Source organism: Sciurus carolinensis, chromosome 4 (assembly GCF_902686445.1).
Source record: "Sciurus carolinensis chromosome 4, mSciCar1.2, whole genome shotgun sequence".
NCBI classification, from domain to species: Eukaryota; Metazoa; Chordata; class Mammalia; order Rodentia; family Sciuridae; genus Sciurus; species Sciurus carolinensis.
Window position 1 is genome coordinate 66578645 of NC_062216.1, and position 17175 is coordinate 66595819.

Sequence of the window (17175 nt, forward strand, 5' to 3'; positions counted from 1 at the left end):
TCTAGCGTGCTTTTCCTGTGAAAATAGGATGATGGATAAAGCAATGTTTGTTCTGACTGCTGGGAGGGTGCACCTAGAATACCAGCCGCACATGTTTTCTTTATTTTTGGTGGCAGGGTTTGAACTCATGGGTACTCAGCCACTGAGCCACATCTCCAGCCCTATTTTGTATTTTATTTAGAGATAGGGTCTCACTGAGTTGCTTAGTGCCTCGCTTTTTCTGAGGTTGACTTTGAACTCACCATCCTTTTGCCTCAGCCTCCCGAGCCACTGGAATTACAGGTGTGTGCCACCATGCCCCATAGTTGCACATCTTTGAGCAGGACATTTTCTGGCTTGTAGTGGGGTTGCCCTTGAGGCCCTATGGGCATTTTTGTGTCAAGTCAAAGTCAAACCACCATGGAGAGGGCCCCCCATACTGAAAACATATGCTAGGCCAGGGCAGCTGATCAAAGAGCAACCCTCCCAGGTCATCCGTAGGACCACCTCTAGGAGCTGCTAGTAGTTAAGGTCTACACTGTTCCCTCATTTAATTGTGTCACACTAGCGGGACTTTCTAGTCTGCAAAAGAGTATTTGGGCTGTGTGAATTTACAATGTGTCTGTCTTCCTGGGTCCTCAGCCAGCTGTATTTCCTGCTTCTTGGCTTTATATGCAGTGATACATTCTCTTCTCTTTCCCCTGCAATGTCTTTTCTTTATTTGGGTTGTTTCCCCTGAATCTGTGTTCATTCGATATGGTCACTCACTAATGGGATACTTCAGCTATGGTTTCCATAAAGTTGCCCAGGCAGATTTTCTGTTTTTGTAAGACTGGTGTGAATGGTGCCAGGAATACTAATGTGTTTCATGACTAGCCCCTGAGTGCCAGAAGCTTTTTCTTCCTTCCTTCCTTTCTTCTTTTTTTGTTTTTTCTCTAACCAGAAATGACCACTGTCTCACTGAGTTAATCAGCTGGGGGATCACCTGGCTAACACAGCTTGGTAGATGCAGCCTTAGGGGATGGCCACCTTCTGTCTTCCACCTTTTAATTCCGCATTTGTGCCAGCTGCCCTTCAGACCCATGCTTTGATTCCCTGAGGCCAGACTATTGTGTGCTGAAAGAACAAGACCCCTGAGGCCTCTCCTGCCCTCAGCCTGTCCCTTATTGTGACATTTTATGGAATCTGGCCAAGTTAGAGAAATTCTTTTTCTTTGTTTTAATTCCTGCTACCCTTTCCTAATGTCTGTTTTCTGAAATCATATCATGCAAGCAACTTCTTTAACAGTTTCATAAACTCCTTTAGGTTTTATGAAAATATCTTCATCTGAGCAATAAACATACTATATTCCTTTTAATAACTAAAAAAGAAAAATAGATACTCCTAAAATTTAACAAATTTTTTCCTAAAGGATCTCTAGAATGTTCATCACAGACAATGTTTCCTATTTTTCTTCTGTAATAATAATAAAACAGCCAACTCATTTTCTCTTTTAAAATTTTCATCTCCAAGTATGACTGTAAATTTCCCATTTGCCAAAATTCCCTAATACAACATTGTAGCCATAGATTGTATGACATGGTCTTGAAGACTTAGAGGAAGACATTTGATTTCCCTAGGCTCCAAAAGCAGAGAGCTGCTGGATAGTTCAGGGAGCCTTTGTGGGATAGTCACACTACTCCAAAAGCAGTTCTCAGCATCCTGCTCCTGGGAGTTACTTCACTGATACCTTAAGATTCAATGTCATCTTTTGGAGAAAGTGAGATTCCTCTTGTCAACTCTCACACCCTGGGGAAATTCTACAGGGGAGGCGAGGACATGGTCATCTCATAGAAGGACAATGACCAGCCTGGATCTGACAGCTGTGAGGAGGTTCACATCCTCTGAAGTAGCCTCCAACTCCCAGACAATGCTGCCGCCTGCTGGTCAAATACAGGGCTTGCAGAAGTGCTGAAAAATTAATTTCTCCACTTTCTGGCTTCCCCAGTGAAGAACAAATATTTAGTTTTGAATCAGCCCTACTTATTTTTACTGCCTTATATTAGATCCTGAGATCATTTTCATAAACTTAGGGCAAAGTAAAACATAGTGTTGGATTCCTTTGATACTTCGATACTATTTGGATGTAATCTATAGCTTCATCACAATGGAGAACCATAAATCTTTTGTTTGTTTGTTTCATTGTTTCAAGGAACAGTTCAGAAAGAGAACAGTTTTCCATCCCTACCTTTCAATAACATGTAGTGCTTGACTTCTGCCTCCTAACTCACATTTTTGTTTCTACAGCATGCAGTGATGAAATCTTTGGTTGTTAAATCCTGTGTCATAGTAGTGCATTTCCGCAGCTCCTCTTGTGATTCCATTGAAAATTAGACCCTCTCTATGGCGGAAAAAAGACCAGCTGCCTTTCTGTGGGTCACACGGTTCTGATTGTTATGATCTGACTCTGAGCACAATGACTAGGCATCTGTCTCAAGTGTATAGATGTCAAGGAGGGTTGGCAGAGTCCTCACCTGTCTGCTTCCTGTACCAGACTCTGGAAACTTGACAACCCTCTCTGCTCCCTGTACCAGCCAGCTGTGAGTCCCACAAAGTTCAGGAGGCCATAGAACCTGGCCCCATCATTTTATAGATTCCTGACTGGCTAAATTTTGTACATTTGAAATGAGCTAGAAGAGCTAGAAATTGTCACTTTCTTCTTGTTTGCTTAAGAGACACCTACCGTCCATTTGTCTGTCCATCCATCCATCCATCCATCCATCCTTCTCTCTTTGTTTCTTTCTGATAGTTAACAGCAGCAGGTTTTTGAGCAATGAAATTAAGATTTAAAATATTGGAAGTAGAAAAGGAAGGCACTAAATATATTGTCTTTCATCTAAGAACATAAAAATTTATTTATTCGAGTGCCTTAACTGATGATTTCTCCCTTACATTAGCTATTTATCAAAGTTTAGCCTCCGTGACTTAAAAGTCTAAAGACTATCAGGACTAATTTTTGTGGTTCCTCCCTATTTAGAGACCAGTTCTCAAAGAACCTTGCCCTGGGCTAGAAGGTGGAAGCAGATGTATACATAAATAATGCCAGTTTGGGGTTAAGATTTCCTGAGGAGAAATATTATTAAAGATGTTTGTGGTAAATATTTTCTCATATCCTTTTTAGATGAGAGCTATAATGCTTCCCAAACCAATACTGAATAACTCCCCACTTTTGTTGAAAAATTAATCTGGTCTTAAAAGAACTATTTTCCCATGATCCAATTCCAGTATCCTGGATCTGTGATGAGTAGTAATTATTGAAAGGCAGCTGTGTGGTAGGCTTGATCCTTCTGGAGTGGAAATGGAGGAGGAATAAATGTGAGAAGGTGCCTCCTACTATCAAATTAGACCCTTTTACTCTTTCTGGACAAGAGGGATTTGTAACTAAAACATTTGTGAAGTTAATTAAGCCTTTTTACCCTTGAGGAAAAGAAAAAAGCTAGGGTTCCTACAACTCAATTCTACTTTATAAAAGGATGTGACACACATTCATAGTATATTAAATGTATGTAAGTTCTTGGCTTTGAGGCTATCACAAGCACAAACTTCCAGGATTTGTACTGCATATTACTATTTAAGGCAACCCAGTGTTTTTAAAACTGGCTCAAATCCTTTGCAGGCAACAGGTAACAGATTTGATACGACTAACCACTTTAGACCCTTTTAGACTATTTGCCAATCTGCCCTGATTTCTCAGCTTCTTGAATAACCCTGTGTGTAATGCTTGCACAACACATCTAAAGTTTACAAACTATAATGCATTTAAAAAAGCATTTAAAAAAGCAACAACTTGGGGCTGGGGAGATAGCTCAGTAAGCACTAAGGCCCTGGGTTTGATCCCCAGCACCAAAAAAAAAAGCAACAACTTTCGGTGTTTGGGGGTATTTTTGTTTTTCTACTCCTGATGAAAATAATATGCTCTAGTGCTGGACATTTCTGAACAGAGGGGTGGTGTTTTATAGTGTCCCACCTGCAAGTCAAACACCTTCTGATGCTCAGTAAAATCTGGAGCAGCCTTGGCTTCGAGACTGAATCCTTGTGTCATCTATGTAAAATCTTTTTGACCGTGTCAAGCTTCTTTCACCCTTAATAAAGTTAAATGTACACATCTGAGAAAACAAAAATTTCAAGACAGAGAACTTGAACATGCTATTATAACTAAATTCCTCCAGTAGATCACATTTGCCTTCCTAACACTGTCTTACTTGGGTTTCTTTCCTGCTGCTACTGATCCAGTTCCCTTCTTTGTAATTGAGACTCATTATTTTTCACAATCACAAATATAAGAATCCTTGTTTGTTTTTGTAATGCTGGGGATCGAACCCAGGGCCTGGAACATGCTAGGAAAGTGCTCTACCACTGGGCTATACTACACCAACAGCCCTCTTTTAAGTTTTTTATAAGGACATGTAGCATTTGTTCCTTAAACAATTAAAATAGGAGGGTAATGAGAGAATAAGATCTTAAGTCCTTTTTAGGAAAATAAGTATCCTTTTCTGGGCTAACAAACAGCAGGCAGAGGATGCACACTTTTGTCACTTTACTGAGCGGGGGCGTCGAACACATCCTGCTCCAGGACTGCTGCAGTTAATATGGGAAGCTTACTGTATCTTGTGCCTCAACTGGAATACTTGGCTTTACTTAGTACCAAGTATTCTGGGTTGGTAAAGGCAACTCAGAGCAATCCCTGGAAGAAAGGAAAAGACTAACACTGATCATCAGTGGACATTTAAAAATATTTGCTAATTGTCTAGAAACACTATTTCCATATAAGACCTGAGAACTGCTCTTCACCAAGTCATGCACATACCTTTGATTAGTTATGAATTATGAATAGTTCCTGATCTGAATACCAAAGTTTCCTCTACTTTACCATATTTGCTTTTAGAAAAATTTAACTTGCTACTTAATATTGCAATAAGAACATCGACAAAAATGAGGTAACTATGTGGCCCAAACGTGAGCTTAGGTTTAAATGCAGTGTTCTAATTTCTAATCCTATGTTTTCCTCATGATAACACATTATTTCATCAAAAAGCCTCACCCCTCTGGCTCCTCAGGGGTTTATAATGGCACAAAATTTAGGTCTTGCCCTCTACTAAAGGGACAGAATTAACTTTTAAAAGGGGTGATGTTTGGTGCAGGCAAGAGAAAGAGAACAGAGAAGGGGCCAGTAGATGACCTACTCCAGTCCCTCCCTTTCCCCAGCAGAACAGAGCAAAGATCAGAGGCCAGGGGCTTCTCTTTTCAGAGGACTGGGAAGAGACAGTTGTCAGAAGCTGCATGACGTCTTGGTTTTGTTTTACAAATCTGATCTTTTAATCAAGAGGATCTTATTCTTTGGAAACACAGTGGTCCCCTGGGGCCAAAACCCCTTTCCCCTTTGAAAACCTAAGTTCAAATTCTCTAAGTAAAAAACTGAAAGGTTTAACTTATCTGCCAAGACCAGCATGTATGTAGTAACCACTCAGGAAAGCACCAGTCTGGGGGGACAGGCCATACTTCAGTTCACATCCTGTATGTCCTTATTTAGAGTTCTTACCTTTAAAAAGATATCCAGCAAAAGGAATATTTGCTTTTGCAGATCTTTATTATTGATTTGAACCATAAAAAAAAAAAAAAAAGATCAGTTTGAGTTTTCTTCCACCATTTAAGGCTGTACTGATACTGGCTTTGAATTTCAATAAATATAAGTTAGGCAAGCATCCTTGTCCCTGTTGACAAATGTGGAATAAATCAAGTGGGCTTTTCCCTCCTCCCCCACCAGTTAGGACTAAGGAATTCAGCAGGAATTACGCAGCAGCACCCCGCACTCTTAGCTAGAGGCCCATCATGGCCCTTAGGAGGCTGCAAAGTTGTCTGAACCCTACAGTTGCCCCTTGAGAATTAGTAAGAAAATACATGAAGATTTTTCTTGACTACTACCCAAACAGTTCCTGTTGAGGTTTATTACTACTAAATGGTAAGGTTCACACTAAATTTACATATTTTTTCCACATCTTAAGTTTCAGCAAATACCTGAACCACGTTTAGTTATCTAAAAGTTTCACGAAAGTGCCTTTTAACTTTTGTACCACCCACAAAGCAACTCACTTTCTTTTTTTTTTTTTTTTTTGGTACTGGGGATTGAACCCAGGGTCACTTAACCACTGAGCCACATCCCCAGCCCTGCTTTTTTTTTTTTTTTTTTCCATCTTTTTTGTATTTTATTTAGAGACAGGGTCTGAGTTGCTTAGGGTCTTACTGAGGCTGGCTTTGAACTTGTAATCCTCCTGCCTCAGATGCTGGGATTACAGGCGTGCGCCACACCTGGCTAGCAACTTTCTTTGGTGCTCCTAAACACATTCTTCCATTTCTGTACTATAGGTATAGTGGGGATCAAGCCCTCGTACGCCCCGAATTTATCCTGACCTGCTTTGAAGCAGCACCTGTGGCATAAGCTTGTTCACAGTTCCTGCTCTTTCTGGGGGTACACCTCACTGGAAACCAACATCTGCTCAGTAACTGAACCTTCTCAGAGCAGAAGAGAGCTGAACTTTAGAAGTGGACCTGCTGGAATCCTTCACTTTCTGGTTGAATAACATAAGGCAGGTATTATGCCTTATCTGGAAAATGGGGAGACCTATTTTAGAAGGGTGCTTTGAGGATTAAAATTTACAAGTACTACTGGGCACCTGGCACATGCCTGTAATCCCAGTGACTTTGGAAGCTGAGGCAGGATCACAAGTTCTAGGCCAGCCTCAACAACTAAGCAAGGCCCTGTCTCAAAATAAAAATAAAGGACTGGGGATGTAGCCTGGTGATAAAGTGCCCTGGTTTCAATCCCTGGTACCAAAAAAAAAAAAAAAAAAAGAATTATGCAAAGCCCACATATGTTCTCTATACATAATTATAATTTCTTTCCATCCAAAATGGTTGAGATAAGCAGTTGAACTTCATTGCTGACAACAAGTGGTTTATTCATCTTTTCCTGAGAAGGTCTAGATATAAAGTATGCCTAGTTCAGGATAAGGACATGAGACCCGTGATCTTAACTTTCAACATTAATTTACCAACTGTTAGTCTATCTTATATTTAACCTTTAACATTAAAAAAAAGGAAACAAAATAGAAAATGATTCAGGTTACATGTGGTAGTAGGATTATTTTGCATATGAAAATGAAGAATGTGAGCCGTCAGACTAAGGAGGTGCTCAAATTTTTATTGACTGAATGAATCTGTACAGCCACGCAGTCTTTTGGAAGAAAAATAGGCTAGGAACCTATGGCTTGTGTAACCTTTGGGAATTGTGTCAAATGCTAAATTAAAAACCTGGCCCTAATTCAAAGTCCCTACTTCTTCTAGGGTTCACACATTTTTTTTCCCCTTCAGGCAATAAGCACTGTAACCTAAGTGGGAAGAAAAAGATCCACACCTTCCCCACAGAAAAGGAAGATGGATCTAGTGTCAGGCTCAATTAGACCCAATTGTGATGGCTCTCCAAAAAGGAACAATGCAGCTTTTGTGATATGCTCAAGTCGAAGGCTTGGAAATTTTACAAAACAATCTTAACCCAAGAGAAATCTGGGTTCTAGCCCTCTTCCTGGAAAGAGCTGCTGATCCAGGAAAGTTTGATACTGCTCTTATCAGCACTCACTGGGATCAGTGCTTTTTTGTTGTTAAGGAAAAAAAGTAACCTCCGAAACAACTAAGACAAACCTATGTGAAAGCAGGGATATGAATTACTGTGCAACTGAGAGCATTTATAGTCACCAGTTTCCATGGCTCAATCACTGGGTGTCAGATTATTTGGTTATTGTCTTCCAAAGGGAACTCTTTGCTAGAATTGTTGGTATTCATTTATCTGCACGAATTCAGTCTAAGAACCCTCAACTGAGTGGCTCGAGTGGCCAGCCTCCGTGTTGTAAGTGCTTAAAATGCAAATGTGCAAGAACTCCTGGCCAACCTCCCCAACCCCCAGGAAAGTGCTTCAATGCAGCCAGGACTGGAGGGGAATGTTAAAAAGAGGGGTAGAACTGCCCTCCTCCTTTCCACTGAGACCCTCGCTCACACTGTGAGATTCAGTATGCATGACTGAGCGAGGAGCAGGCAAGGACAGCAGCGCTCTTTTAACTTTTCTGAACAATGGCTTCAGCTCCCTCCACCCTTCACATCCTCCCCACACCCGCTCTAAGAGTAAAGACACCCATCTTACTTGGCCACTTCCATATCTCATGACCCATTTTTTCAGTGTTACCCCTAGATCTAATTCCACCCAAAGAAAAACTGGTAGTTTGGGGGCAATTGTGACTCTTACAAGTCGAATTTTTAAAAAAGTTTCATTTTGTTCAGTTTCTTTAAATTTCCATGTTGACAGTTTAAAACCAAAACTATAGAATTCTCCAGTCTAATCACAATTTTAGAAACCAAACATTATTTGGGTGTCACTGGTAAACCTTACACAGAATAAATTTTTAACCATGAGCTTGCTCACTCATATAGGATGCACCACACTCTATACCTTCTTTCTTTCTACCTTAGATTGTACAAACACCTCCTACTTTGGCATGTACCCAAACACACAATGCCTTAAAAATAATTCACAGATACAAGGGTTTTTTTGTGCTTTTTTTTTTAAAAACATACTTCATATTTCCTCTTTATTATATAAATATCAGTTTAACCTTTTAATGTAAGAATATAAACGTTTTAAGAGGATCTTTGTTATTATTTATACAAATTCACAAACAGTACAATTAAATGATAAAGGTCTCTGGGTTTCTTTAACTCCATGTTCTCGCATGTTGCTGTGGAGGATTCTAAAAAAATAAACAAACAAACAAAATCCAACAAAAATATACATCCTACTCAAAAGCGATTTTTTTTAAAGCCACAAGTCCCAACCCCCACCAAAATAAAGTCATCTATTCCTCCATTTAGAAACAGATCTTTTTAAAACCCACAAATTCCCATTTTATTAACAGAACACAGATAAGACGTGAATTTCAGTCTCCTCCCCTTCACATTGTGGGCCCCAGGGTCTCTGTAGGCCAACTTTGCTCTGTACTTCCAACAGGAAGCCTCACTGTGTGACCTTTTTGTGAAGAAACTTGGAAGAGGGTGAGGGTAGGGCATAATTTGCATATATAATAATCATTTTCAAGACACAATCTGCATCTCAAACAAACAAAAAAGCAGTTCAACTCTCATTTCTCCCACACATTTGTGCTATAAATTAAGTCAAGATTTAGGAACACAGTTGGGTCCTCAAATCCCAATGGACAAGGAGAAAAAGAAAATTACAGCCAGAATGTAGAAGGACACACTGGGTGGATGGAGGTTGGGAAAAAGCCAAAACAAAAAGACATACAAACCCAATGGGCATCTTTCCAGTCTAGGCACAAAAACGTTTCAGTCTCAAAATATCTCTCTTGTAGAATTCCAGGGCTTCAGAGAAAAAAGTAAACTAAAACGAGGTAGCCAGACATATATATATAATATATATATATAATTTATATATATATAATATATAGAATATATTCAGCAGAAAAAAAAGACCATGATTTCCAATTTCTTCAAAAAATAAAAAAGGAAAGCAGATAAAAATGAAATGAGTGTTAATAGCAGAGTACTGTAAAAGGAGAAGTGATGAGAAGAGACTGGGATTAGTTACAAAGTGGAAGAAGGGTGAAAAGGCCGTTGTAGTTGGGTTTGCTTTTTATACATTTCAAAATAAAAACCAGATCACAGTATTCAAATGAAAGCTTAAGTGAAGGCAGACATTTTCCTCAACTCCTCAGTGTTGAGAGGACTAGTCACTCCCCACCCCCACCCCATTTACAAATGCCAAGCAGTGGGGATACAGTAGCTGAAAACAGTCCTCCATCCCCTGCAGAGAGGAGTGGGTGGGTAAGTAGCAGAGTCCATTTCTCCATCCGCAGGGAAAAGGAGAGGGAAATAGGGCAGTGGCAGAAGAGGAGCCCCTGAGGCAACCGGAAGGGGCTGGTAGCAAGGAGGGGCGCCGGAGGAGGAGAAATGGGCTTGGGCTTCATGTCATTGCCCTATCTCAGCCATCGCCATGAACTATGTCTAAATGTACGAGTGAGTGTGTGCGGGTCGGTGGTGGTGAAGGGAGGGTGAACAGGGCAGGACAGGGGGAGCTGGTGCTGCCGCCCTCACCTGACCTTCTCACTGTCCGTCATCTGCCAGAGTCCCAGGTTGAGTACCTTGAGGCAGGGCAGCTGCGTGATGCGCTCCAGGCCGCGCTTGGTGATCCGGGTACAGCCGTATAGGTCTATGCCAGTAAGCTGGCTCAGGTGCTCAGCAATCAGCTCCAGGCCCTTGTCCGTGATGCGTACACACTGTCCAATGTTGAGCGTGCGCAGCCCGTGCATCTGCCGCACCATGCGGTTGATGCCATCATCACTGATGTGGCAGGAGCAGAGGGAGAGGGACTTGAGGCCGTCCAGCCCCTGGGCTATGTAGGCCAGACTCTGGTCTCCCACTTTGTCACAGAAGGACACATCTAGCCCCGAGAGGCGTAGGCTGCCCATGGCTAGATGCATGATGCCTGTGTCACTGATATTGTCGCAGGAGCGCAGGTTAAGGCTGCGTAGGCTGCCCATGTGCGACAGGTGCAGGAGGCCTGCGTCTGAGATGCCCCCGCAGAAGCTGAGATTGAGGAGCCTCAGGCCTGTCAGCCCTCGGGAGATGTGCTTTAGAGAAAGATCCGTGAGCTTCTGGCAGTCCTGCAGCGTGAGCTGCTCCAGGCCCAGGCAGCCCTCCGCCGCACTGCGCGTCATGCCGGCCAGGTGCCCGATGCCCACGTCCGAGAGGTGGCGGCAGCTGCGAAGGTTAAGGCTCTTGAGGCGCTGCAAACCCCAAGCGATGAGCAGAAGGCCGGTGTTGGTAATGTTGCTGCAACCCCCCAGCTCCAGCACCTCCAGGCCCTTGAGGTACTGGGCTATGCGGCCCAGACTGCTGTCGGTGATCTGCTTGCAGAGGCTCAGATTGAGGGCGCGCAAGGAGCCGATTTCCTGCACAAATGCGTGGCCCAGCCCGTTGTCGGTGAGGTTGTAGCATCCGCTGAGGTTGAGGCTCTCGATGTTGGCCATGCCCTGGATCACGTAGCTGAGGCTGCGGCGGAGGCTCAGGATCTGCACACGGCGGATGCCCCGGGCCTGCAGGCTGGGGAACAGCGACGGGTTGGCCCGGCGCAGGTGCAGCTTGGCCTCCACCCCCCGCCATACCGACTTGTGGTAGGCGGCGTCCCGCCAGGCCGTACACACCTGCGCCGCGCGCCCCTTGTCCCGCACGTCCAGGTAGCCGAAGATCATAGCCAGCAGCTCGGGGAACAAACATGAGATGTGGGTCTCCATCTTCCTCCTCCCCCCTCCGCGGCGCTGGGGGGAGGAGGCGCGGGCCCCGCCGCTCCTGCCCCGCGGAGGCGACGAGAGCGGTCCGCCCCGGCTGCCGCCTCGGGCCCAACGAACGGCCCCTCCCCGCCTTCCGGCTCCGGCCGCCGCCGCCGCTCCTCCTCCTGGTCCGTCCGTCCTTCCTTCCTTCCTGTCGGCTTCGCCTCCCTGCCCTTCCCTCCCCCCGCCCCGGGCTCCGCTGGTCCTCACATCCCGGGCGGGGAAGGCGCCTCTCACTCCCGGCGCCTGCCGCCGCTGCCTTGGCTCTAAGCACGCCGCGCTCCGGCCGCGCCGCTCTGCCTGCTCGGCCGCCGCCGCTCCCACGCCCCCTGCTGCATCCTCCGCCTCCCGACGCCGCCGCCTCCGGCCGCCGCCGCTGCTGCGCGGGCCGGCGGGCCGGCGAGGGGGCCCGGGGCCGGGCGCTCGGGCTCCGGGCGCTGGGGAGGCTTCCTGCTGCCTTTGTCTCTCGCCCGCTTTTCAAACCTCCCAGCCCCGGGCCGCCCGCACTCGGCCGCCCAGGCGGGGGGACCAGGAGGCCAATCCGGGCCACCGGGCGCACGTTCCTTCTCCCCCCGCCGTCCGCGGGCACTTGGGAGCTGCCGGCCCCCGCACGGAAGACGCCGCGCGACCGGCTGCCCGAGCACGGCTCGGCGCAGACCCCGGGGCTAGCAGGCGGGCCGCGCGTTTGGTAGAGTCCGGCACCGACCCCTCGGCTCGACTGTTCCTTCACGCGTCCCCTCCTCCCTTTCTGGCTCCCCCCGCGTGCGCCCGCGCAATGGTACGAGCCTGCGCTGCCGGAACTGTCGGAGCCGTTACCCTGGAAACCGAGTTCTTCCCAGTCTGGTCGCCCCTGAGGTTTAACCCTGTAGGCGCCATCCGAGAGCAGCTGTCAGCAACGCGCTTCCCCACCCCTTAGTCTTTTCACCCCGTAGCCCGTTATTGAGCCAGTCCCTCTCCGAGCCACGCCCCAGCACTCTTCCTTCTTTTCTTTGGTGCAGCCCCTTCCCAGTTACCCTACAATTCCTGACCCTTACTTTACACCCTTCTCCCTTTATTTTTCTTGCAACATCAGTACTTAGTAATCATCACCCAGCTCGCCTTCCTTTATTTGCTGTCCCTAATGCACCTTAACACATCTCTTCTCACACTCCAGTTTCCTCCGCTGGGATGGTTTTCTATAGTTCCTTTATCACCAGCCTTTCGCCTTAAATTGGGAAGAAATTGGGTATTATGCAGTTGAGTGTAATGCTGACCCGTTCCAGTCCTCGTTTTAGAATTTTCTAGAATTATCCATCGCTACTTCCTCCTAGCACCTTCTGGTTGTTTGTAGACACTACCGTGTGTTTTCCTCAGTACTTCGTGCATCAAAACTTCCTTCCACTTCCGCACTTTGCTGCCACCCTATGCCCTCGGTCTGCTTTGCTGCTAAAAGGGAGCACCCTTCTCTATGCTTTGTTTTATCAGTCTTTCTCGGCATCCTCAGACTATAAATTCCATGGCCCAATTGTACTGATAGCTGATGTATCTGTATGTGTTGATTCAAATATACTTATTAGTAAAATGGAACGACTGTTCAAGTTGATGGAAGATGCCCCAGCAAATGTCTGTTGGTTTATGAACTGTGTTTTATGGAACCAGGGCAATGCTCCATTCTAGAATGCAGCCCCTGGGTCTTAAATGCTCATGCAGAGGATAGGATTTCAGAGTTTCATTTAATTATTCCCAAGTCAAGAATTTTTGAATCAGAGAAAATGATCCTGTATATTTTTAATTAAGTTATGAATTCACATAACTACATACAAGACAATCTGATTTATCTAGAAGAAAAGGAGAATGATTTCATTGATCCTTTGGCGACCCGAACAAGATTTTTTGGTCTTTTGCCTAGGCCACCAATACTAAACACAAGTACATGCAGATTCACTAGTAGCCATACTGTATATTTTATACCCCCACCCAGTCCTCCTTCTTAAATCAGGAAATGTAGAAGAAAAAATTCTTACAAGCTTTTATCTTATCCATATTACATATAGTATGAGACCCATAGATCCATAGATTTTTTTTTTTTTTTTGTACCAGGGATTGAATCCAGGAGCACTTACTAAACCATTAAGTCACATCCACAGACCTTTTAAATATATTATTTTGAAACAGGGTCTTAGTTGCTTAGGGCCCCTGCTATATGGCCGAGGCTGACTTTGAACTTGTGATCCTCCTGCCTCCGTCTACCAAGCCACTGGGAGCCACTAGGATTACAGGTGTGCACCAACCACGCCCAGGGAGGCCCATAGATTTTTTATAACTTTACTGAAATAATAGACTGTACCTTGAGTCATCAGATTCTAGATGAGCAGTGACAAAAAGTGTCACAATTCTGGGGTATACCTAGAGTTACATTCTTCTGGGAGTTATTTAGGTTTATATTCTTCACAGTCACTTCTGCTTAAATTTTTACCTTAAAATGTACATGAAAGTCACTTTTTTTATGTTACATGGGTGTAGATATGTTTATGTAAATGTCATGGTCTAAATCCAAAGCACCTTAATATACCTTAATCCTACTTAACACAAAACATTGTGCCAGACCACACATGGCCAGGATGGGGAGGGGAGTGAATTTGCAGATTGGAGTCAGACCTGTAGAGAAGGCACTTTGTGGTTTTCCTTTTCTAGAAAGGCCATTGTTGTCTGAAAAGTCTTTTGGAGGTGCCTGGAAGTACTTTCTTCAGAACTTGCCTCTTGGTCTTAGTTCTAGCAAAACTTTCTGCAGTTTAAGTTAAGATATTGATATCCAGCCTTTTATTTAAGGTATTCAAGTATAAATTACAAGGATTTTCAGCAATACCATATTTCCTATTTCACATTGAATAAATAAGAAAATACAACATCAAGAAACATCTTAGGGGCTGGGGTCATGGCTCAGTGGTAGAGCACTTGCATGTGTGAGGCCCTGGGTTCGATCCTCAGCACCACATATTAATAAATAAATAAAGATTCATTGACAACTATAAGAAAAAATATTTATATATATATATATTAAGAAAAAATATATATTTAAAAAAAGAAACATCTTAGGAAATTAATATTAGGGCGAAAGAAGAAGCATGGCATTAAATGAACCCCATGCTGAATCTGGAAACCTGGTGACTTATTTTGGCATTAGGGAAAAGACCCCTTTATGGGTCTCAGTTTGCTCATCTAAAACCAGTGAGATTTGACTATAAAATCTTAAAGAACTGTCCAGTAGGAAGACCCTGTGAGACCATGAACTTTGAATGAGTCCTGCTGTTTCCTTAACTCTGGGATTATACATAGTTCCTAATGCAGGTTCCAAATTAAGGATAGTTTCTCGTGAAGTAGCTTCTTAGGAGTTCCAGTTTCTCCTCAGATTTGGGACACAGAAATATATGGAGGATATGTATGGGCGAGAGACTCTGTCTGGAAAAGAGGTATACCAAGGTAGGAAATGCTGCAGAACTGTTCATTGTTTAAGATAGGCTGAGATTTTGTTGTATATGATTCAGCAAATTGCAACCAGAAGTTATTTTCTGAACAAACTATGAACTTCTGTTTAATTTAGAAACGATAGTCTTGTATGGGGAGTTTCTCCAAATCCTTACCAAGAATTTTAAAGAAAACTAAATTCTAAGATAGAATGTGTTTGTCACCTGGGTGTGACCTGGGAAAATTGAGGTGCCCAGCCCAAAGATCAGGCCTCCTTACAAATGCACACTTCCCCATTCTAAGAGGAAAGATCCCACAAGAAAGTTCAGAAGAGATTTGTAGCTCTCAGTGCTTCGTTCAAATCAATCAATCAATCAATCAATCCAAAAACAGTGGCCCAGAGTCTACCTTATGGGTTGGGTCAAAGGAGTTAAGATATTTTGTGTTTATTTTCTCTTTAATGCAGGCATGACACAATGCCTGATACATAGTAGGTGCTTCATTACTGCTGAAACAAAATGAATGAAATTAATATCAGTAATAATAATGGCCTTATGAAAGACTTCATATATATCAAAATTTCTCTAAGATTTATGGATAACTGAGAGAAATGGATATCCGAGGATTATAAAATGCTGCCTTTCTAACTTCATGATTTCTTGAGAGCAATGTTCTCTGTTCCTAAGTCTTTTGAAGTTGGAGAATATCTTGGGGTACCTCTTGGTTAGAATATATTAAAGAAAAGAGAGGTCAAGGTTTTGATTCACTGACTACAAATGAAAGATTTAGCAAAAACAAACAAAACAAAACCCCAAATAACCCTATTAACAAATAAACATCTCATCTCTCCCTGCTCCTCCCTAACCTCTCCCCTTTCTAATCTCAGGAGCAACCGAATTACCCTTTTCCCCCATCCTAGGCAGTTATCTATCCCTGAATATACACCCATCATAGGAAAGAAGTAATCCAGACTTTGGGGATGGTACCAGAAGATCTCAGAAATAACTATCTCCCAAATTAACAAATGAATTACAACTCCAGACAGAGAATACATGGAATGTAACCTTTGAGTCACCTCTTTAAAAGCCCTCTGTTCCTGCTAATGGTCAGAATCAGAACCCCTGGGACAGGAGTCCCCTGTGTTCCTTCTTTGCTAGCAAAGCAATAAATCTTCTTTTCCCTTTTTCTCAAAAAAAAAAATTGAGTAAACGACTTTATTAGACACATCTCTAAAAAAGATATACAAATGGCCAGCAAGTGTGTAAAAAGATATTCAACATCTCTTTATTATGGAAATGCAAAGAAAATAATCAAATACCACTTTATATTTGTTAGAATGACTACTGTTAATAAAACAGAAAGGAAGTGTTGGTGAGAGTGTGGAGAAAGTAGAACTCTGCATCACTGTTGGTGAGAATGTAAAAACTGAGCAACCACTATGGAAAAAAGTATGACCACTCCTCAAAAGTAAACATAGAATTACCATATGATTCCCCAATTCCACTTCTGAGTATGTGCCCCAAAGAATTTAAAACAGGGTCTCTAAAAATATTTGTGCAGTAATGTTCATAGTAGCATTATTCACAATACCAAAAGGTAGCCATCCTCATGCTCACCAGCATATGAATAGATTGAGAAGTGTGGTATATACATACAATGGAATATTATTCAGCATAAGATGGAAAGAGATTCGGACACTTGCAGCAACATAGATGAACTTTGAGGACATTGTGCTTAGTCAAATAAACTAGTCACCAAAGGACAAATATTGTATGATTCCACTTACAGGAGCAATCTATGGAAGTCAAAATCATGAAACAGTAGAATGACAACCTTGGTTGCCCAAGGGCTGGGGGTGGGGGAGTGGGGAGTTGCTTTTTAATGGGTATGAAGTTTCAGTTTTACAAGACAAAAAAGTTCAGGAAATTGGTTGCACAATAATGTAAATATGCCCAACACTACTGAACCATACTCTTAAAAATGGTTAAGATGATAATTTTTATATTATGTGTATTTTACCACAATAAAAAAAAAAAATCAAAGATTCAGCTGGGTGGTGGCATGCACCTGTAGTCCCAAGCTGCTCAGAGGCAGAGGCAGGAGAATCACTTGAGCCCAGGAGTTTGAGACCAATTTGGACAACATGGTGAGATCCTGTCTCAAAAATACATACATTCATTTTTAAAAAAAGAAAAAAACACAAAAAATACATACATACATAATAAAAATGAAAAGTTTTAAGAAAACCAAAAGTTTCGAAATAAAGATATAAATAAAAGAAAAAAGCGTGCAAAGTGTTCTCTCATCAATAGATTGCCAGGAA

General features: G+C 43.1%; 2 protein-coding genes across 3 annotated transcripts in view; one reads left to right on the forward strand and one right to left on the reverse strand.

Moving 5' to 3' along the window:
- Nucleotides 1-17175, forward strand: part of Wnt5b (Wnt family member 5B) — a 108157-nt gene that overhangs the window by 54137 nt on the left and 36845 nt on the right. The window lies entirely within an intron of this gene.
- On the reverse strand, nucleotides 9540-12167 carry Fbxl14 (F-box and leucine rich repeat protein 14). The gene has a single exon (XM_047550739.1). It carries the CDS (start codon nucleotides 11370-11372, stop codon nucleotides 10170-10172), a length of 1203 nt encoding a protein of 400 aa, XP_047406695.1. The 5' UTR covers nucleotides 11373-12167; the 3' UTR covers nucleotides 9540-10169.